The sequence below is a fragment of the Neolamprologus multifasciatus genome, chromosome 3, assembly GCF_963576455.1.
Source record: "Neolamprologus multifasciatus chromosome 3, fNeoMul1.2, whole genome shotgun sequence".
NCBI classification, from domain to species: domain Eukaryota; kingdom Metazoa; phylum Chordata; class Actinopteri; order Cichliformes; family Cichlidae; genus Neolamprologus; species Neolamprologus multifasciatus.
This window is the reverse complement of record NC_140441.1, coordinates 20,084,084-20,106,299: the sequence shown is the minus strand read 5'-3', so window position 1 is coordinate 20,106,299 and position 22,216 is coordinate 20,084,084. Positions and strand designations below refer to the sequence as shown.

General features: G+C 44.6%; 1 protein-coding gene across 3 annotated transcripts; it reads left to right on the top strand.

The window, feature by feature from the left end:
• The first annotated feature begins 1,101 nt into the window (after positions 1-1,101).
• per1b (period circadian clock 1b) lies at positions 1,102-22,204 on the top strand. 3 transcript variants are annotated; one of them, XM_085141387.1, is made up of 20 exons: positions 1,143-1,627; positions 9,979-10,889; positions 11,840-12,093; positions 12,212-12,333; positions 12,937-13,138; positions 13,224-13,418; positions 14,081-14,159; positions 14,380-14,486; positions 14,968-15,121; positions 15,390-15,660; positions 16,348-16,456; positions 16,649-16,808; positions 16,890-17,005; positions 17,136-17,282; positions 17,798-18,184; positions 18,668-19,467; positions 19,561-19,747; positions 19,974-20,187; positions 20,399-20,549; positions 20,648-22,204. In XM_085141387.1, the coding sequence occupies exons 2-20, from the start codon at positions 10,477-10,479 to the stop codon at positions 20,921-20,923; spliced, it is 4,344 nt and encodes a 1,447-aa protein (XP_084997513.1). In that variant the 5' UTR covers positions 1,143-1,627; positions 9,979-10,476; the 3' UTR covers positions 20,924-22,204. The 3 variants fall into 3 exon arrangements, with proteins under 3 accessions (XP_084997530.1, XP_084997513.1, XP_084997521.1); XM_085141395.1 differs by having other exon boundaries at positions 1,143-6,188; XM_085141404.1 differs by lacking the exon at positions 17,136-17,282 and having other exon boundaries at positions 1,102-1,627.
• The last annotated feature ends 12 nt before the right edge of the window (positions 22,205-22,216 follow it).

Here is a 22,216-nt window from a genome sequence, read left to right as displayed (position 1 = left end):
ATACATTCTTTGAGTTGTATTAAAGATCCATTTTAAACTGTCTTACTGAGCTATGAAGATATGGGTAGTGAATTAATATTTAAATACATTTTCCATAAGAAGATGGGATAAATATGATGTTAAAGTCTTAATACACTGTTTGTTGCTTGTTTACTAATAATCTGAGTGACACCACTAGATGAAGGGCTCTGTCTGATTTTTTTGTAAATACTGTGTAAATGATAGCTTTTTGTTTTGTGATTGCCTGGCTGGGAGTGGTCACTGGTCAGCAGCAGGCTGTTCTGGTGACATGTAAAGTCTCACTTACACGCTTTATCGTGTGTTTTCCTTTGAATTCGTCTCTGATTTATGGGAGCTGCACACGGACCTGTGCCCTACATCTGCGCTGTTTACAGACACCGACACACCATGCCGCAGCCTCGTGCCGCTGGAGAGGGCATACGGAGCGAATGACGTCACCGTACATGGAGCACGTTGAAGTGTACATGTCTGGGCCTTGCCGCAGCCGTAGATACGAAACAAAAGCGCACCATGAAAGGCGGTTCGCGTTTCTCAGCGTTGTGTGCAAATAACTTGGGCAGTTAAACTTTTATTGCATCTTTTCTATATTTGCACAGGTAGAATTGTTGCTCAACTCGGGCTGTCAGTGGTTTATAACTCATTTGCCAAGTCATTTGAATATTCGCCTGCAATCTGACAAAACAAACAAACAACAAAGCTGAATCTTTTTTTTTTTTAGTTTTGTGGCGACACTTTCATAAATAAATCTTTTATTAGATGCTCCACTATAGCCTGGACTTTGTTTGATCTGCTGTTCAAAGTTCATTATGACTTAAATGGAAAGAAAAATAGATATGATGTTATTGATTGATACTGGATAAAAGTAACTTGGGTTCAGTTAGTTGTCTGTTTCCAGGATTAAGCGGTATTGACTGTAGGGCTGAACTCTTCACTTGTAAAAAAGTAACTTTCATAGTATAACAAAAAATATATCTAAATCTAATAATAATATAAAACTATTACTACACAGATGCCTACAGATGATGAGGAATAATTTCTGTTGGTAGCAGCAGTGAATTTATTAACAATTACAAAAAATCACAAGCATAATATTTCTGCAACTACACAAAATTACTTATTAAAAACAGGTAATCTCTTAACCAGCTGCGTGCTGAAACTATAATTGCGCTGCTACGGCATCCATTACGGCCAACTGCACCAACTGTGGGCAGGGGCTACGCCCTCTCGTGTTCCAATGTGTTCTTTGAAAGGAACTCAGGACCAGTCACTCTGCAACGTGACCGCCAGGCCCCGTGCCGCTAACCACGCCCCTCATAACCAATCATATCGAGCCGAGGCGGGCTTTGGGCGGAGAAACCGTCACCCGTTGTCCAATCACAACGGCTATTTCAATATTAGTTACCAGACCGTGTACTTGCACGTGTGTCCCTGCGTGTAAACTACAGTTGGGGGAAGAATAAAAAAAATGTCTGGACATTCAGTACAGACCGCTAAGCGAAGGCTGTCGTTGCTACCTGGATTTATGCCGTCTCTTTCAAGAATTTTGAGTTCCCCACCGTGGGATATTGAAGCACTTGCGTTATTGTTATTTTGAAGCATATTTAAGGTAAGCTGGCGCCTTTGGCACATTGTTTTACAAGTCTGTGAAGCTTTGTAGCTAGTATATGAGCTGTTTTTGTGATTACTGAGCATCGGTGTACAAATGGGAGAGATTAATACATTTAACTGCCTCACATTATAGCTACTGTACATAACTTAATATCAACTACAGTCTGTTCATCTCACAGATCATACGCGAGCTTTTTTCTTTTAACCTCCTCGGCTAACTTGATGTGAACTGATGACTTCGCAGTGTAAATGTATTTAGAAGAAGAGACCAACACTTTGAACTAACGTAACACAGCAGTAATCTACACCTACTACATCCCACCCAGTTTCCAAGACCTATTTTTCGCGAACTGTGTGAACCTGGCCCCTTTGGTTTGTGCGTGGTGGACTTGCATACACGAATATTGCACCGTGCGCCAAGAGGGGAGGAAATTTGCCCCCATGTGTTTACGATATGCTTGCTAGCGATGGGGCATTAATTGTTTTTCAGATATATTGTGACTGATCATCAGTTTAATCATACGTAGCTTCATTAACTACCCATATTTTCATGATTCCCAAAGTAATCCCCCTCCTTTTTTATTACTTTAAGGGAGGGGTTTGTGACGTGTGGTGGTCGTCTGGCAGACATGTTAGTTATGTTAAGCATTACGTTTGGACTCTGATTGAGGTACTAAAGCAACATAGCAAATGTTTACTCTGTGTTTTAGCCAGGCTAGTGTAAACTGCACGTCCAGCTAAAAGGGATTCTTAGAGGCCTCTCTCCTAATGTACACATACTGTTCTTGGTGCTGGCAGATTTTACTGAAAGCCAAACACAGTTTTTACAGCTCTGCTCTCATTTGATGTAGGACTATTTGACTTGTGCATTCACTGTAGACAATTGCATGCCACAGTTCCTGTGACTGAACAGTGGCGATTCACTCATGCCTGTGAATTGTATTTTGTCGCCCCCAGAGGCTGCATAACTTTATCATTGCATCATAATAATATAAGAAACCATCACACGGAGTTGGTGTTTTCACTTAACCAGTTTCAGTTGGCACCTGTGCCAAATGTTGTGACATTTGCGATGGTGTCCTGTCCCAGGCTTGTAATCCCCTCTGAGTAGTTTTACAGTAAATCTTCCATAAACAGTGTGGCGCACACCAGATCGTTGTTACCACACCGCAGAGGCTTGAGGGTTAAACATGAGCCCGCACAATGCAAACCTGCAGCTTCTTTGCACTCTTACCCTCCTGAGTGACTGACAGTGCAAAGAAGCTGCACAGAATCTACTCTGAGCCGCTCCCTTATTCACAAGGGGTTGCCATAGTGGGTAGATTTTTACATGGAATGCCCTTTATGACACAACCCTAAAAGAATTGGTGTCTCTTTCCAGGATCAAACCAGGAATCTTTTGCTTTTTAGGCAAATGTGTAAACTACTTATTATTCCAGAAGAAAATGTAGAAAAAGAAGACTCCAATATCAATGTCTTTCACCCAATAAGTGACCTATCAGAAAGTCTGAGAGCGGACCATGGATGGGCAGGAAACAATGACTCTCCTAGCTCATAAAGAAAAGTCAAACTTGATTTCTGGCAGCAGCGAGCTGTGCTAATGTTGCACGAGGTTGATAGAGGCAGAGAGACATGCAGTGGCAGCAGGGGTAATTTTCTTCGTGCTGCAATCATTTGATCACATATATGTGGGGTAATGACTCAACTCATGAGACAAGTAAACAATCTTTAGTTTCCCTCGCAGTGATAGATCAAAGCACGAATGACTAATTTACCAGCGGTTTAGTCAGCAGAAACAGAGCACCACGTTCTTCCCGTTATGACTTCACAAAAAATAAAAATGTTTGAGATGAATTTTTAGTTCGATGTAAGTTATTTCTTTATTTGAACTATATACTTTTAAAATGGTCACGTATGTTTGGAAAGACAAAGAGGGTTTGGATATGAGCAGATAGAGGGAGTGTGTCTGTCTTAGTTTTGGATAAGAGAAGAAAAAACAAAAAACATCAAGGTTACCAGACTGACCGCAAACTGCTGGGAAATATCTCAGGTTTTCTTTTTAAATGTCTCTGTTTCTGATTTGGTTTTGAGGTTTTACACTAAAAGCTGCCATTGCCTCAGAGGGTTTTTTCACTCTTGTATTACATGTTCATTGTTAAAGTTTCCAGCTGAACTTGTTACAGAGGATGTTCACAACAGACACGTGGGCAAATCTGTGGATGTAGTGTTTTTTACCTGCTTCTTACAGGCTTTTATTTTACCCTCTTCAGGAGCTTATGTGCTGAGGTTTGTTGGCAGGCGGTCCAGAGTGTGTGCAGTCATGCATATATTCATGCAACCAGTGCTGTTATTAAATGATCAAGTTGCCACATGTTGATGTCTGAATGTAGTAATTTACACCAGACACTTTTTAATGTTAGCCAGTGACGCTAATGAAAAGCATTTTTGTTTTGGGGATTTAAGTGGACCTATTATGCTTTTCCTTATTTTCTGTCACATATAGGTTGTTACAATGGAGGAAGCTCATATTAAACATGGCCAGAATTTAAATAATGATGTTGATGGATGTGGATGTAATCGCTGTGAGCCAAAAGCTTGGGCTTCAGACCGTACTTAACACATGGATTGAGTCTGTTTTCTATTTTTTTTTTTTTTTTTTTTACTCTTTGCTCTGTGTGATGTCAGAGAGAGGGGATATCCTTTATATGGTCCTGTGTTGGAGTATGACAACCCCACCACCTGCTGTTAAAATCTTATGTTTTCCAGCAGGAAGAAAGTTCAGAGAATGAACTGAGGGACTGGATCAAGGCCAGGAATATGAGTGAGAATTATTTTTGATCTCCAGCGGTATTGTCTTTTTTGTATCATGCAAAAAAGACAATAATAGAGTCCAAGAATAAAAAAAATAAATAAAATAAAATATCAATAGCATTTGTACCTTAAGGATCATGTTACTGCATAGAAACACTGGGAACCTGCAGTAACACCATTAGCAAGAAGGGTTTAAGGCAGTCTGGATTTGTTTCTGGAAAACCTCATGACTCTCTTTTTGGGTTGTTATAATATTTATTTTCAAAAGTGTCTTAGCTCATAAATAGAAATATTTCCAGCTGAATCCAGGCCACAGATCACTGCATGGAAGATTTACTGAAATCCATGAACAAGTGTTTGGCAAACAATTTTGTTAGATAAGGGGCCCAGATTTGATGTTAAGGCTGCAAAACTTATGCAAGACTTATGACATTTTTGTGACTTATTTGTAGGCCTAAGCAGAGATATCTCAGATCATACTTTGTGCCATTGTGCCATGAATCAACCCACTGGTTACTTCCTGTGTACACCAGTGTGCAAGGAAAGTGTGCATAATTGGTTAATGTGATGGCTTTGGCCATTATTGCCCATCAGCTCTTCTGAAAACAGTGTTTTAAAATGAAAACCTGTTCATGCAGATGCAGTTTGAGAAAGTTCATGGCTGGCTGTTGTTGTGTTTTTTGTTTTTTGTTTTGGTTGGCACATATTATATTAGAGGGAAACATACTAGTAGTACAGGTGTGGTGTGGTCCGGCATAAGAAGAACATGAGCCTTCTTTGTGGTTGGGTAGTACTAGCCAAAACAACGAGTGCTAATTGAGCTTCCTGCCATTTGTTGACAATAGACTAACAGTATCTTGGAGAATGATGAAGCTTGCAATGTAAGCAAGACTCAGTGAGAAAGTAGCCAGATGTTGTGCATGTAATGCCAAGATGAAAAAGAAAATAAGAAGAAAAATAGTTTACTAGTTTACAGAATATTTATCAGGCTTTATTTCCATTTGTTCAGCTGTTGCTGAACCACTTTATTGCACATTTATAACCTTCCAACTAGGTTATTGCAACATAGGTTTGCACAGCTTGAATTTTAAAGTCCCCTGCAGGCTTTGCAGCTTTGAAATGCAGTCCGAATATGCCTTTCAATTATAGGCTTAACCTGAAAGGTTTTTTATTTTTTATTATTTGATATTGTTGCTGTTGTTTAAATCAGCTAATGGTGAAATACTTTTATTAAATAAACATACTTCAAGAGGTACAGCAAATGTAAATAAACATAATGAAAGCCCATATTTCTGTATTATTAGTGTAATGAAGTTATTATATTATAATGCGATCGTGTGGCAGTGATGTGAAGGGGTGTGCCCGTCTCTCTCGTGCTTCCCCATGCCTCACAGATGTACACCATGTACGTTTATTACTGTCGCTCATAACCGCTGGTCTAGAATCAGCTCGCGCGTCTGCTCGCAGTGTTGCATATTTAATAGGCAAACCTTTGTGGGCGGAGCTGAGACCAGTGTCTGGCAGGCCGTCTGGGAGCCCGGACTCCCTACGCTGCAGCCCAGCCTCTGAGTAGCGCGCTCTGCGATTGGTCGAGCGAGCTGACCAATCAGCGGCCGGCGAGACCTGCGGAAAACACCGCCGTGTACACGTGCCGCATGTACACAGAAAAGCCAAGAGAAGCGGGGATGCTGAGCCAGCGCTGTCACACTGCACTGTGCTGAGATGTGGAGCAGTGGGCGCTCATGCCGGTGAGGGGAAATTGAACTAACACACTTGTTTATCGCGCTTGCTGGGTTTGCAGTGATGGAGCTGTTAGCTTGAGCCCAGAGGAGTAGTTCACACATGTCCGTGCACGGAGCGTCGCCACACCTTCCTGCAGCCTCCATCTGTGCTTTACAGCAGGGAAGTATTTCATGTTACTGCCAGCTTGCGTCAGGCGGCTGTTGTTTGGTAGATGCGCTGGTCTGTGTCTTGAGATATTGTCACAGTGCATAGCTTGGAGTGTCATATGGTAGTTGTGTGCATCATTTGTTGGGTAGCTAGTTTGGTTAATATACAGCATCAGAGGTTCTCATGCACGTTAGAGCTCCTGGCTTAATTTGAGGAGTTTTATAGAGTCTTTAGGATATGAATTTTCTCTATATAGTCTACTGTTGGAAACAGTAATGCAGTTACAAGAACAAGTGCTGATATATATTTTTTCTTTGTTTAGTTAAAATGACAGAAAATTGTAAACATTTTCTAAGAAGCTGACAGTTTCAGATTGTTAGTTTGGTGCAGGCAGGCATCCAAATGAGCAAATATTCACATTTGAGGAGGAGCAAGCATTGAGCTGTGTGCATTTCTTTTCCCTTAAATCCGGCTTGTTGTAGATAATTATTGTTTCAGTTTGAACTTGAACCTGCACCATACCCTACCAGCAGTGCACTTCATGAATGCAACAAAGAAGCCTCCTCTGGTGTTCAGTTTCAGGCTCAACACATTGTTGTCAACTGTTTGCTTTTACAGCCACAGGTGTAAAATATTTGCAGGTTTCATTAGAGATGTGATTGAATGTTTTAGGCAGCTCATCTTTTTCAGATGGCCAAAGTGTGAGATTGTTGTGCTGATGCTTCAAATAAGAATTTGGACAGCATCTGATGCTTTCAAAAAAAAAGCTTTATTCAGAATGCTTTATTCATTCTCCATATGAATAAACAAATCTTTGTCATAAAAGCTACAGACAGGTTTATGGTTTGTTTGACATGTCAGTGTGTCTTTAGTGTAAAGCCTTAGTTACAGTGTTTGAATCAGATCACTTGCTTCATTACCATCACAGTGAACAGATTTATGGCCAACTGTTGGAGCAGAGCCCAGCCAGTGTCAAGTGGAGAAGTGCTGTTTTACTGGCAGGAAAGCTGCAATGCTCCTTTCATTGGCTGATCTATATTTGTCACCATAGTGACCGTGTGGTGTATTTATCCCGTGCAGACATGAGTTCTTTGCATTTTTGTTTACAGTTTATCATTAGCAGTTATTTTCTGCCCGTGCACTTTGCCTGAAGGATTGTGAACACAGCCATGCTGCCCGTAGAAGTATTTTTGTTGGTCCAAACATCAAAGGTGATCAATGTGCAGTGATTTAAGACAGAGAAAAGCAACTGAGAAATTCAAATTAGGGTGTGTCTGACATTTTTTCCTACTTTCTCTTCAACATGTGTCCTGTTCAGAGCAGTACCAGTAGGATTAATGCTGTACTTTAAGGTCTGGTTATGTAACGCTGCGTGAATGAAGATACATGCAAACTGTTGAATACCAACACTTCTGCATTTCCAGATCTTGCATTCTTGTGTCTTTTTATCAGTCATGCCACTTGACAGGTACAAGGTCAGGACGTGCTAGTTCACCTAAATTGGACAGGAAATTACGCAGAAACAAGTGCTGCTGTGATTATTATCACACTTTTTCAGCTTTACCTGTCATTCAAAGCGATTGTTCATCTGATATAATGTGGTGACTGCCAGTCTTCACACTAGGCATGCACCAGTATATCTGCCGAACATTGTTACTGGCCTGTCAGCAAATGCAGCCTTTGATTCATAAAAATCTGGGACGACGTAGTTTCTGCTTTGCGCTGTGGTTAACTAATATGTTTACATATAAAAATAAAGCAGATTTTAAAAAAGGAAAAAAAAGAAGTTTTATCTACAGTATTGTAGTATATCTACATATCATTTGCATTTGACAGAAATCTAAATTAAATGAATCTCATCCCAGCTCCTATGACCCGGCTCTGGATGTCTTAGAGACTCGGGTGTCACAGGGGTAGGCGAGTAATTTTTGCCTCTGTGTCACGCAGACAGAGACAGAATGATTCATTTAACCTTTCTGCTAAATGTGTACAACACGGGGCAGTCGTGAGCAGCGCAGATCAGATACAGAAAATAAGAAGAAACCGAAGACATGTTTTTTTTTCCAAGTAACGTGTTAGTCCTGTAGTCAGCACGTCTTGTTACATATTCTTTCCCACAGCACGACAGACATATCTTGCATAATCAGAGCTTGGTCCTACAGCGTGTATTTCCTGTGAATAATTCGAAAAAGGTGGGCGGAATACTGGCTCAGTGGTTTTTGCAGCGTTAGCTAGTGGTCATGGGTTCAAAAGCGATCTAGCATTGCAGTGTGGAGTTTGCATGTTATTCTCGTGTCTGCGTGGATTTTTGCTTTCCTCCCACAGTCCAAAGCCATGCATGCGCCCCAATCCTGACTCTCTATCAGCCTGTGTTTTTACTCGGCATCTGATTGGCTGCGGAAACAGAGCTGAGGTTTAAAGCTGAGCTTTAAAGAGTCCAGTTAGTGGACTGGGATGGTGCATGCAGGTACTGTAATAGCCTGAGCACAGTTCTTCACCACCACCTTTGCGCGCGTCTCTGCCATCACCCGTGGAAGCATGCATGGATGCCAGCCTGCCTCACACCCACTCACTCCCTGCTTGCATATTTCTTCATCATAATTGGTCCCTTCCCTCCGCCCAGTCTGGCCATAGCACATACAGATTGTCATGTGCAAGTGTGCATCATCCATCTGACCAAACATAATGCTGATTAGCATTTCATGCCCAGAAAGGAGGGAGCTTAGGCGCAGCGCATGAATTTGTTAATCTCCTCTTCCCAACCACTGTTTGTTGCGTTTTAAGTTATTTATGAGTTACCCTCGTCACAGGCCCTCCTCACTTGTTATCGCCTCCTGTCCCCTCAGCTGTAAAGGGCCGTTGCGTCAGCACAGGTATATCTGAGCATATTTAAAGCCGTCCTGAACAAATGCAGCATCAGAGCATCACTGCACACCTGTCGGAGGCAGGTAAAGAGGGTTGTGGGACAGCCAGGTGTATAAAGTTGAGAGGATTGGCGATTGAATACGAGGATGTGTCGTCTCCTAGTTGCGTCTGCAGGTCTTAAAGGATTAAGGGGTATCACCTCTTCCTACTACTTGCGTAGGTGGGCCGTATATATATACTTGGAGTTACCTTTCCCGATTATTCTTAGCGCTCTCTGATGTGAGCTTTGTTCTCTCCTCCCAGCCAATGTTTGTTTTGACTGTCTTAGGGGTAAAAAGAGACTGAGCTTTGACGAGCGACCAGTGTCCTATGTCACACTTTGGCACCAGCACACGTTCACCTGATCTATATTCAGATCTATGCGTACGCACTTGCAACATACAAATAGAAACAGGAGATTACTGTTATTCCGTGGGCAGGATGAGGAGATTGTTTTTGTTTCCCAGATAATCTGAGTAAAAGGAGAACAGCTAAACAAGAGCACACTCTTATATCGTGACACGCAGCCCGCATCGCTCGGCAGGGAGAATATTTCACGCCGTATTTGATTCGTTTTCTGAAGTTGACATGATGATAAACTGATGATAAGCTTTTGAAAGCCGCAGTCCTGGAGAGATGCTTGAGAGAGACCACGACAACCAAGTGTTTTATAATCCTAATATTGCTGTCCTTTCTCCCCCTCTCCCTCTCTCTGTCCATCTCGCTCTTATTCTTTCATTTCAGGTGGCCTTTAGCACCTAGAGCACCACATCTCTAAAGAAGCGAGAAAACCAGACACTGAGTGAAAGGAATGTTTTTTGCTCTCACCGAGAGCTGTTTTTCTCACTCTCCCTCACAATCTCTCATCCCATCTGTTGGAGCACTTATGCCAAGGCTGTTTCATAACCACAAATTCATGTCTTGTCTGCAGCGCTTTGAGTGACACTTTTTTTTTCCCCCGAGATAATTACTGTTTGTTTAGAAAGGCAGCTTTGTAGCAGCCTGCACCTTTTTTTTTTCTTCCTGAAAATTCTCAAAGAGGGGTCTACAGCGCCCCCCCCCCACCCAAAAAACCAAACCAAACAATGATATGGTCTCTGTTTGATTTGTTAAACTAACAGCCAACAACTATGATTCACATGTGCATACATAGTAGTCCCACTTAAAGCAAAGTTCAATTTTTTTTGTTTCGCCTTGGCTGACCCCCTCAATCAAGCTGTACCAGCCTCATCCTACTCTAGTATGAGTTATGACAACTCTAAATCAATGCCTAGCAGCAGCAATCGGGGGCGATTGGCAGGGGCCAACGGGAAAGACCCGGAAGCGGATTCACAGGGGTTAAATGTGCACGAAATCTGCAGCAATGGTCAGCTTGGTGCCAGTGTCACCCACAAGGACCAGGGGAGCGGAGAGGGAGGAGGTTCATCCCCCAGCGACGGATCTCGGTCTGGAGGTTCGTCCAGAGATCAGAGGTGTCCGACTTCAGACGATATGGATGGAATCTCAAGCGGAAACGACTCCGGGGAGAGGGAGAGCGAGGGCGGGATGGAGAGGGAGAGCAGGTCTCACGGACATCAGTCCGCACGCAGCTCCCACAGCTCTTCAAATGGCAAGGACTCTGGCATGATACTGGAGACTACAGAGAGCAACAAGAGGTAAGAGAAGTCACCCACAGCTCATTTTTTTTTGTGTGTGTGTTCAGGGTGAAATCAGTATGATCTTAGTCAGATTACAATGAATGAAATGAGTGGCTGCACCAAGGCCAGGCCTAAAGAGTCTAAGCGTAAAAGCTGGAAATGAGTAGAGAAAGATTAAGATGGTAGATAGCTGGATGCTTTCATCATAAGACAGATGTCAGCATTAGTAATGCTGACGATTACTACTCTGGTTTAACTGGGCGTGTACGGTGGCTGGCGAGGACCAACTTTGTGTGGCATGCAGAAAGGATGTTTCAGCTTTTATTGCACCTGTTTTCAATGTAAGTGCTTTAAAATCAGAAATGTAATTGCATTATTCATGTTTGCCATAAAAGTGCCACAACATTAAAACTGCCTGCCTAATATTGCTCAGGTGCCCCTTTCGAATAATGGCATGGACACAGGACCCCCGAGGGTGTCCTGTGGCGTCGGCTTGTGGCAGAGTGTGGGTTGCAGAGTCGAGCCTCCGAGGATCGAGCTTGTTCCGGGGCATCCCACTGTTGCCTTATTGGACTGCTGTCTGGGGAGTTTGGAGGCTGGGTGCACACTTTGGGCTCTTTGTTACGGTAGTCGAACTGGCTGTGAGCAGTTTTTGCGGTGTTGCAGGGCGCATTGTCCTGCCGGGAGAGGCGGCTGCCATTGGGAGTGTCGTTGCCATGGGGGGGTGCGCCCTGGAATAGGTGAAGTTGTTGAGAAACTTCTTCTCTGCTTATACCCATTTTCATCTGAAAAGCTTCTTCTAGCTGTCAGAGTGGACACCAGTAGCCGAAACTGCCTATTTAAAATAGTTTCTTTTCATTTTTTTTATTTATTGACACTTATGTCTGGCTGGTCAGCAGCAGCAGTGTTCACGCACTCACCTCTCACTCTCTGAATAATCATTGTCTGAAACTGTCCTCCTTACCCAGCTCCAACTCCCAGAGCCTGTCACCTCCCAGCGGGTCCCTGGTCTACAGCCTGCCGTCGTCCAGCTCGGAGCACGACCCCCCCTCCACCTCCGGATGCAGCAGTGACCAGTCAGCCAGGGTCCAGACGCAGAAGGAGCTCATGAAGGCCATCAAAGAGCTCAAGCTCCGACTGCCAGCTGAGCGCAAGGCCAAGGGCCACTTCAGCACTCTGAATGCACTCAAATACGCCCTGCAGTGTGTCAAACAAGTCCGAGGTGAGGGTCTTTTTTTTTTTTTTTCTTTTCTAAGAAGGTGGCTGTTCTTATGTGGGAGGCAAAACACAAATGATGAATTTTAGGCCCATCTTAACTGAGAAATGTTTAATGTTTCCAGCTAACAAGGAGTACTATCACCAGTGGAGTGTGGAGGAGTGTCACGGCTGCAGTCTGGACTTGTCCACCTTCACGATTGAGGAGCTCGATAATATCACCTCAGAGTACACCCTCAAAAACACTGTGAGTTTAAATACTTATCCACTTCTTCCTGCATCTTAAAACTACTCTTAAAGGCTTTTAAAGGAGTGGGGCTAGTACACTATTACTGTTGTTAATGAGCCATGGGCATTATTGTTTTATGACTTTCGGTACCTCAGTGTTTAACACGTAACTCAGAGGAAAGGAGGGTTGCCTCCTGGTTACTGTCAGAGCATTTGATAAATCCACGCTATCCAGAAACTGAAGAAGCATCTGAATGTCCTTCAAGGCACACTACTGATTTTAAACTGAGATTTAGAGGTTCAGTCGACCCTCAATGAAACTACTACACAGGCGGTTTGGGGTACTTTGGCAGATGTTTAGATTTGTGCTGATGTTTGAGGACAACCAGTACATACAGGCATGAATTTCACAGGATTAGTAGCCGAGAGCTAAATGAATTTGAAGATGGGTGTGGCCTTCAGTGTTCCCTATTTGATCTTTTTACACAGCTTTGTGCTTGTGTTCAAAAATATCCATTTTCACAGTTTTTTCCTTTCAGAAACAGGAATTGAAATGCGCCCCAATGAAAGATCCCAGATTGTTGGAGAAGATGGCTCATTAAATTCCTTCTGTTTTCTCCAGGACACATTCTCCATGGCAGTATCATTCTTGTCAGGGAAGGTTGTGTACATATCGCCCCAGGGCTCATCTTTGCTGCGTTGTAAGCCTGAGCGTCTCCAAGGAACCATGTTCTCTGACCTTTTGGCTCCGCAAGATGTCAGCACCTTCTACAGCAGCACGGCACCCTGCCGCCTGCCCCCATGGGCCTCCTGCATCGGTTCTGGTGAGCATACGCTGACTGAAAGCAAGAGCAAGTTTAGCTATGTTTCCTTATGTTTCCTGTGCTGACTGACTCCGGTCTCCTCCAGCGTCTCCTCCAGTTGACTGCACCCAGGAGAAGTCCATGTTCTGTCGGCTCAGTGCTGACCGGCCGCAGGGCGGCGAGATGCGCTACTACCCATTTCGCCTCACGCCCTACCAGCTCACCATCAGAGATTCGGATGCTGCTGAGCCACAGCCCTGCTGCCTGCTGATCGCAGAGAGGGTCCACTCTGGATATGAAGGTATTTGATACGATCCCCTGTTGTCTGAAACAAACAAGTGTTTGTGTATATATGAGTTAAAATGACACCATCATCAATTTGACACTGAGAGTCAAACAAGCTAAAGAGATGTAACATAGCATTTTAATTATATTGACACTTTTTACACTGTTGTTTCCTTACTGTTTGGACTGATTATATGAGGTGATGTATGAATATGATTCTTGTAACCAGGCAGGCCCCACCTGTTTGAGTAGAGTAGCAGAACACAGGGCAGCTTTTGGTATCAGAGTCGCTTCAGGTCTGACATGTGACAGGTTACTAGTTTGGTTTCAGAGCGCGTGTTTGTTTTGGTGAGACAGGATGAGTGGGTGGTGCGTTGGTGTTAACTCTGTGGACAGGATGTTTCAGTGGAAAACAAAGCAAGCGAGCCTAGGGTTATCAGAAAAGAGCGAGAGAGTCTAGTTTGTGTAGTTGCACTGTAACAGGTGCAAAGTCTGCTTCCACTATAGCTCTGGAGGAAATATAAATGAAAGAGACTGGAATACCATATTCCTTTGAATATGGATAATGTAGACAGTTAATACTGCATGACTGTCAGAACAGTGTCAGACACAGAAAGTCTGTTTCACCCTCCAAACATGCTCCTCATCTGTTCTGTTTGTGTCCTCTGTGCCCGTCAGCTCCTCGCATCCCACCCGACAAGAGGATCTTCACCACCAGTCACACTCCCAGCTGCCTCTTCCAGGAAGTTGATGAAAGGTCAGTTATCTTTGCTCTGACCCCATGCTTACTGCTGTGTTGCCTTCTGGTAATTGGTGTTTTAAGCTTAAGGCGTGCGATCGACTCATCGTTTCACTGTGGATTTGGAGACGGTTGTTAAAAATAAACAGCTATAACATGTTTTGCGATTTCACTTCTCTGAATGTTAAGGTGTGTGTAAAATGATAAATCTCAGTGTGGAAATATGATGTGTTTGCAGGGCAGTGCCACTGTTGGGTTACCTCCCTCAGGACTTGGTCGGGACACCGATCCTGCTCTGCATCCACCCTGAGGACAGGCCCATTATGGTGGCTATACATGAGAAGAGTAAGCCTATTTAAGCCTTTCTTCAAAATGTAATCACGACAAAATTCACACAGGGCTAATGTAAAAAACACACTTTAGCTCGAATAACAGACTTGTTAGCAGAAGACTAATTAATTGGGAACCTGTGCAGTAGGAGAAACGTGGACGTTAATCTGCTGATGTAACGACAGCTGCTGTTAAAATGTATAAAACCTAAGCAACCAGGTTCTCTGCGTACTGTGTGTGTCAGAGCTGCAGGTGGTGTGCACATAGACACACACAAAGGCAGCTACAGGGGACAGGGTGACACCTACATTAATCCAGCAGAGGCAATAATGATCATAATGATCAATAATGTTGCCGCCTGTATCTGGGGATGTTTTTGGTAGGAGCTTATGTCACACAGAAGCGTAAGGGCTGAGTAAGCCGTTCATGGTTTTCATATGTTTTGTTTTTTCACAACTCAGGAAACTCACATGTGTGCTTTGTCATCTCTCTTCAGTCTTTCAGTTTGCTGGGCAGCCATTCGACTACTCGCCCCTGCGGATGTGCGCCCGCAGCGGGGAGTACGTCACCATGGACACCAGCTGGTCTTCCTTTGTTAACCCCTGGAGTAGAAAGGTGGCATTCATCGTGGGGCGGCACAAAGTCAGAACGTAAGCATTTTCTGTCTCACTTCACCAAAAGTTTTTTGTAATTGTTCAAACTTTGTGCGTCGGTCACCTGTCCTTAAAGCTCATTAGACCGCACGTTTAATACTGCCTTTAGTGACTAAACAAGGATCTTCTTAAAAAGTGGCACTTTAAGAAGACCTAAAAAATCACAGATAAAGAGTTTGTTTCTATTATAAAACATGCAAAATAATGTGTCGGAAAAGAAGTTAAAATTTCGCCTTCCTCTGGTGCTAAATCTCCTTGTCTCCAGGAGCCCGCTGAATGAAGACGTGTTCACCGCGCCGCAGGACTGTGAGAATCGGGTCACCACGCCCGACATCGTCCACCTGAGCGAGCAGATCCACAGACTCCTGGTGCAGCCGGTGCACAGCAGCAGCTCTCAGGGCTACAGCTCTCTTGGGTCCAGCGGCTCACGGGGCTCCCACCGCTCCAACCAACAGCACCTCAGTGCCTCGGCCGCCTCGTCCAGTGACAGCAACAGTCCCGTTGTAGATGAGGCCGCAGGTGCATTCCACAAACCTGTGAGTCTGAGAAAGAAGTGCTTTGTGTTGTTTTGTTAGTTATATAACCACAGTACAACCAGTTTTGCAATCAGTTGAGTTTAATCCTCTGATTGCAAAGAGGCACATCATAGACACACGAGAAGAGCCAGAGTATAAAATTCATTCATTCATTCATTCTAGCTTGTTACCTGATCCAGTCTGTCTGGCAGGTTTTTTTGGTTAAAGGTTGTCTTGTGATTGAAAGTGGCTGCCGAGAGGTTGGTCACTGCAGCTGCTGAAACTTCAGTTGTCACCAGGCAACCACCAGTGTTTTGTTTCCTAGCTGCAAGGGGGTTGCTGTCCTTTTACTGTAGTGTGACTAAATGATAAAATATCTGGATTCAGACATTAGATGACTAAAGGGGCTGCATAGAGTATTAGACTAATAAGGATTCTTTTTAACTATGAATCATGTTAAAAAGGCTACTCAAACAAAAAGAAAATCCATCTGAAAATGAGCACAACATATTCCGCTTTGTGAAAAGCTTTCTCACAAGATTGTTTATCACCTTGTTTTTGATACAGCCGCATTTTCCTGGGTACTGTTGCATCACATTTAGACTGTAGTGTTACGCACGAACAATATGACAGGTTGGCAGAAGATTCAGCGCCGTGTCATTCTCTCGTTAGTTAGCTGTGATTTTTCTGGTCTTCGTTTTTCTCTAGATGACGTTTCAGCAGATTTGCAAAGACGTCCATATGGTGAAAACAAATGGGCAGCAGGTTTTCATCGAGTCTCGTAACCGCCCACTGCCGAGGAAAAACACCAGCACGGGTAAGAGGCTGGAGTTGTATTTGACCTCAGAATGTCCCTGTTACGGGAGAGTAAAGAGTTTGTTTTTTTAATAGTTTCAGTATTCCAGGAAAGTAAAAGGCATAAAAGAAAGTTTTTAATAATAACAATAATGTCCAAAAGCCTTCACAGACGACGATTTTAATTTCTTGATCCTGTTTGTATCTGATCCAGACACTGCGGTCGTCAGAGCGATCAACAGCGATCCAGTCAGAAGTTTGATAGCAGACATGACAAACCCATCCAAAAGTTTGGTCCCTGCACCGCTTGTACCCAAGGAACCATCTACGAGCTACTCCTACCAGCAGATCAACTGTCTGGACAGCATCATTAGGTTTGTGCACAAACCTGAAGTCGTTTCTGTGTCGACATTTGCCCTTTGACCTTCCCACTTACCCAGCGATTTCTCACACAGGTACTTGGAGAGCTGTAACATTCCCAATACAGTCAAAAGGAAGTGTGGCTCCTCCTCCTGCACTGCCTCCTCAGCATCTGATGACGACAAACAGGAGCCCAACGGCAACAGCAAAGGTATTTCACTATGATCTGGAATTGATTAAGTTGTTAGGCAGGTAATGATGCAGCTAACTAGGTAGAAGACAACAAACCTGGTTGATGTTGTGTCTGTGCGACTAAATTTCTGACCGTATTGTCTCTCCAGGTGGTTCAGTTAACCTCGTAGGTGAACCACCTCCTCTGCCTCCTCTGACCATGGCCACAAAGGCAGAAAGTGTAGCCTCAGTTACGTCTCAGTGTAGCTTCAGCAGCACCATCGTCCATGTTGGAGACAAGAAGCCTCCCGAGTCAGGTGGGCCTCGTTAACACTCACGCTCTCCTTCCTGGAAGTTGCAGGATGAGTTCCTTGCACACCTTGAATGGAGTTCTTTTTTCTTTTCTTTTTTTTCATGTTTAACAGTGGCGTTCAAGTTGTGGTTTTTATGTGTTCGTTTTGCAATTAAACTCGCTTTTGTTGCAGGCATACTACCTGGAACATTTCTGGTTTGATGTGATGTGTTTCATTCTTCTCCTGTGCACGCTGTTTTACATATTCTAATTTTTTTTCCAGTGAATGTTAAACTCTAATGACACAGCAGCTCTAGCAAAGACGAGGCTTCCAGCTAACAAACTCGTGTTTATCTGCAGCTATAGATTGTATAAGATATATACGTGTATGTATGTATACCTGAATCTTTTGGTCCTACCTGCCTAATGACAGCACTGTATTGTGTGTCAGTTAATTGCAAAAAGAGTGATCTTTATTTCGTCTTTATATCGTTACACCCCGCCTTCTTGTCCTCTTCTCCTCTTCTTCTCTTCTCACAGACATCGTCATGGAGGAAGCTCCTACAACTCCCACACCGGCTGCACAGACTCCTCTCGACACCACCCCGACTCCTCCCGCATGCAGCTTAGAGCTTCCCGCTAACATCGCGCCTCCTCCACCTCCTCCTCCTCCGCCACCTCCTCCTCTCCCTCAAGCCAGCCAGCCTGATAGGGACAGCCGGAGAAGTGGAAGTGTAGGAGGCGGAGCAGCGGGAGGTGGAGGTAGCAGGCTGGGTCTTACCAAGGAGGTGCTGTCCGCCCACACTCAGCAGGAGGAGCAGGCCTTCCTCGACCGCTTCAAGGACCTCAGCAAGCTGCGCGTTGTCGATCAGACGGTGTCTTCAACTGTGCGCTGCCACGCCGCAGCTGTCAACCCCCTGTCACGAGGTAGGAGCACACTGTCACCCCAACACACAGTGTTATTAGGATTATATCATTATGCATCTGCCAGTCCACCAAATCACGCTTTAAGTGCTCAGTTAGTACCTAAAGGGCATAAAGGCTGTGGCATTTAATGCTTTTGCAGAAGAGCTGATGTACAGAGAATTACCGGTTCCTAATAAATATTTCCATTAATAAATAAATACTGTACTGATTTGAAAACAAAAGGTTTGATGATTTTCAGGGTCTCATCCTGTGGCCAGTGCTTCAAGGATGCTGTTTTATAAGAACAGTAGCACTGAACAGTCTTAGAAATGGTTTTGTATTGAATAGCTGTTTTGCAAAGTGAAGAAGTATATTTTAACTTCATCTTTGGGAACCTGTGTCACCTTCGATACACTAACGTCTGTGAAACTGTTGGTGTGAAAGCTTCAGAATATTTTATGTGAAGCACCAAACTGATTGTAGGGCGTCTTCTATCTTTTGCAGGGGTGCGTTGTTCCCGTGACTACCCAGCTGCAGGAGGTAGCAGTAGTCACAGACGCGGCCGTGGCGGTAAGAGACTCAAGCACCAGGAGTCTTCTGACCAGCACAGCTCTCTGGGCCTGAGCGGGGGTCGTCAGGACCCCAGAAGCAGCACTGCTCCCATGCCCCTCAACATGCCCCTCGGCCCTCCAACAACCTCATCCTCCTGGCCTTCTGTAGGCTCCCAGGCTAGCATGCCACCCGCTGCTTTTCCCCCTGGTATGCTTCCAATCTACCCCATCTACCCACCTCTTACGCAGCCCTTACCCGTCCCAGATCCATCACGTTTCCCCCCCACCCAGATGGTTCCTCCCATGATGGCCTTCGTTCTGCCCAACTACATGTTCCCGCAGATGGGAGTGCCCATGTGTCAGCCAGGCTCCACCCCTGGACCATTTTACAATCCCAACTTCGGTTACCAAGGGGCCCCTGCAGCCGCTGTTCCCACAGCCGCTGTCCCCACTACTGTTTCCAACCCCATGCCCACACCAGGCACATGTGCCCTGTCTCGCAGCAGCACGCCACAGTCTTACACTCAGACGCCAGCTGATCGCGAAGGCGCGGCGTCACCCCTCTTCCAATCCCGATGCTCCTCCCCTCTCAACTTGCTTCAGCTGGAAGAGTCGCCGAGCAACCGGTTAGAGGTCGCCACGGCACTAGCAGCATCTCAGCAGGCATCGCCTTCGGTGCAGGGTGGGGCAGCCAGGGGGCAAAGTTCCACCAATCAGAGGAGCTCAGATGACACCTCCAAGGAAAATGAGAATGTAAGTGTTCATGATAGGATGTCTCACCAAAAATGTAGCAATCGCTCACAAAAGACTTAAAAAAAAAATTAACATTAATGTTTTCCCCATTAGGGTGAAGCTAATGAGTCCAACAATGATGCCATGTCCACCTCCAGCGACCTGCTGGACTTGCTGCTCCAAGAAGACTCGCGCTCAGGCACCGGATCAGCTGCCTCTGGTTCAGGGTCTTCGGGAACAAGATCCTCGGGTTCAGGCTCCGGTTCCAACGGCTGCAGCTCCTCTGGCACCAGCGGCACCAGTCAGTAGATTTAAATCATTAGTGCCATTTAAAAAAAACAACTGTTATTAGTAAAGTGAGATGATACCAGATGAAACAAATCAGATGAACTCTAAAAGTTGCAGTAAAAAAATAAAAGAAAATGTTTTGAATGAGATTCAATCTTTAATCAACACTGTGATGGTCTTTAATTCTCAAGTACAGACTGAAAACTCTTCTAAACTTTGTGGGGGGTTTTTCCATCTAGTCAGCAGCCAGGGCAGCCACACCAGCAAGTACTTCGGCAGCATCGACTCGTCGGAGAATGACCATTCCCGCAAACAGCCAGCAGGGGGCAGCAGCAGCGCGGGAGGAGACGGTGGAGAGGAGCAGTTCATCAAGTGTGTGCTGCAGGACCCCATCTGGCTGCTGATGGCCAACACAGACGACAAGGTCATGATGACCTATCAGCTGCCTGTCAGGTACAGCACTGGGCAAAATGACATACACGACTTTGATTCACTCATTCAGCTCTCAGATGAAAAACTGGTTTAGAAAAAGTGAGGATTGTTTTGTTTCTCAAGACGTGAAGTATAAGTGGGACCGATCTAGTCATACTGTAGAGAAATACAAGCAGCTGTTAGTCCAGAAAGGCAGCAGCTTAATACTTGTCCACTTTGTCTTCATCAACAGGGACTTGGAGACGGTTCTGCGAGAGGATCGTGAGTCCTTGAGGAACATGCAGAAACACCAGCCACGCTTCACAGAAGAGCAGAAGAGGGAGCTGAGCCAGGTCCATCCCTGGATCCGCACCGGACGCCTGCCGCGAGCCATCAACATCTCCGTGAGTGCAACAGATCCACCCTCTACCATGTCAACGTGTGATGTACAATCTGTTTTGTGGCAGAAAATACAGGAAGTCGCTTCTCTCTGTGTTTTCAGGGATGTACCGGCTGCAAGTCTCCCCCCGCTGTGCCCCCCGCCGCCCCATTCGACGTGGAGATCCACGACATGGAGCTGTGCAGCGTGCTCAAGGCCGAGGAGGAGAGCGCCGGCGAGGCGGTGAAAAGCCTCACAGAGGCGGCTCACCCTGAGGACAAAGAGGAGGAGGAAGGAGTTGAAGATAAAGGAACAGAAAAACAGGACAGCAGCCAAGACATGGCGGCAGAGGAGGAGGGAGCGAGGTCAGACACTGTGGAAGGAAAAAGTCAGACTTAGCCACTGGAGTCTGATGGGACTCACCTCGCAGGTGGCCCAAAGTGAAAAGCACTAGCGCCAATCATGAGCTTCATCATGAGACAATATGCGCCATCCTGGACTTCCTGCGCTCAAAGCATCATTACAGAGGCTGTAATCCAGAGCTTGCGCTGGGATGCTGAGGTGCATACTGATGCAGACAACTGCCGTTTATTGTCGGTCAGCAGGTCAGTCAGGACACGTTGATTCTTTGAGTCTGATTTCGATGTCAGCGGTCCAGGCACCCACTGTAACTGATAATTAAATGCCTTGGACACCACCGGACACGCACACTCAGTTTTAGAGAGTGAATTAGTCCTGTTTTCTTTCTTTTTGTCAATTTTTTTTAATTTTAATTGTCCTTGTAGTTCATGGTATATTTATTTAAGTTGTAAAATAATCAGAGGAGACTAAGGTTAATGTGTTGCAAAGAAAAAAGTGCACCTTTACATAAAGATGGTTGTGCTTCACTCGTGTTTTCATCTGTCCCGTTCAGAGTTCAGCCTGTGAAGAAAGAAGGGACTCTAACTTTTCTTAATGTTTCTGGGATCCTGTTCTGGTCTCAATCCTCACTTTTTCCTTCTTCTTCTTCTTCTTTTGTATGAATTGTGACCCCAAATAATTAAACTACTTTCACCTGATAGAGAAAATGTACAGTGAAAACCAAGTAATTTTGTAAGCATTGTGTATATTTTTATAATTTGATGCACTGCAGATGGAGAACACCCAAAAGAGAGGGTGTGTACTGTAAAAAACCAACAAAAAATGTGTTTAAAAAGCTATTTGTTATACGATAGATTGCACTTTTTGGAAATGGAGACAGTGTTTGTGACTCAGCAGTCGAGTTGCTTTACTTGTGGACGAGCGTGGCAATCACCGGGAGTCTGACCCACACCTTTTAAAAGGCTTCTCATCTGCCAGGCATTAGTTTGAGCACGACAACAGTGAACAAACACTACAGACAGTGTTTCCCAAATTATCAACCCCCCTACGGAGCCTGCAGCGCTTCTGTGTTGCTCGCGGTGGTGAGAAGATTTGGAAAAAGGTGGATGTAACTCTTAAAAAGTCCTCCGAAGAGTTCGAAGAGTGTTTTACTATCTTCTCTATTCCACTCTGTCCCTTTTCTCTGTCTCTTCTCTGTGGCACTGTTCTGGTCATGTGATATCCTTTGCTTCATGGCGTCAGTGGTGTTTGCGACAGTTTAATATTTTTGAAGTTCTTTGTACAAAAAAAGACAATAAAATGACTTAAAATGGGTTTAAATGTGAAGTCAGA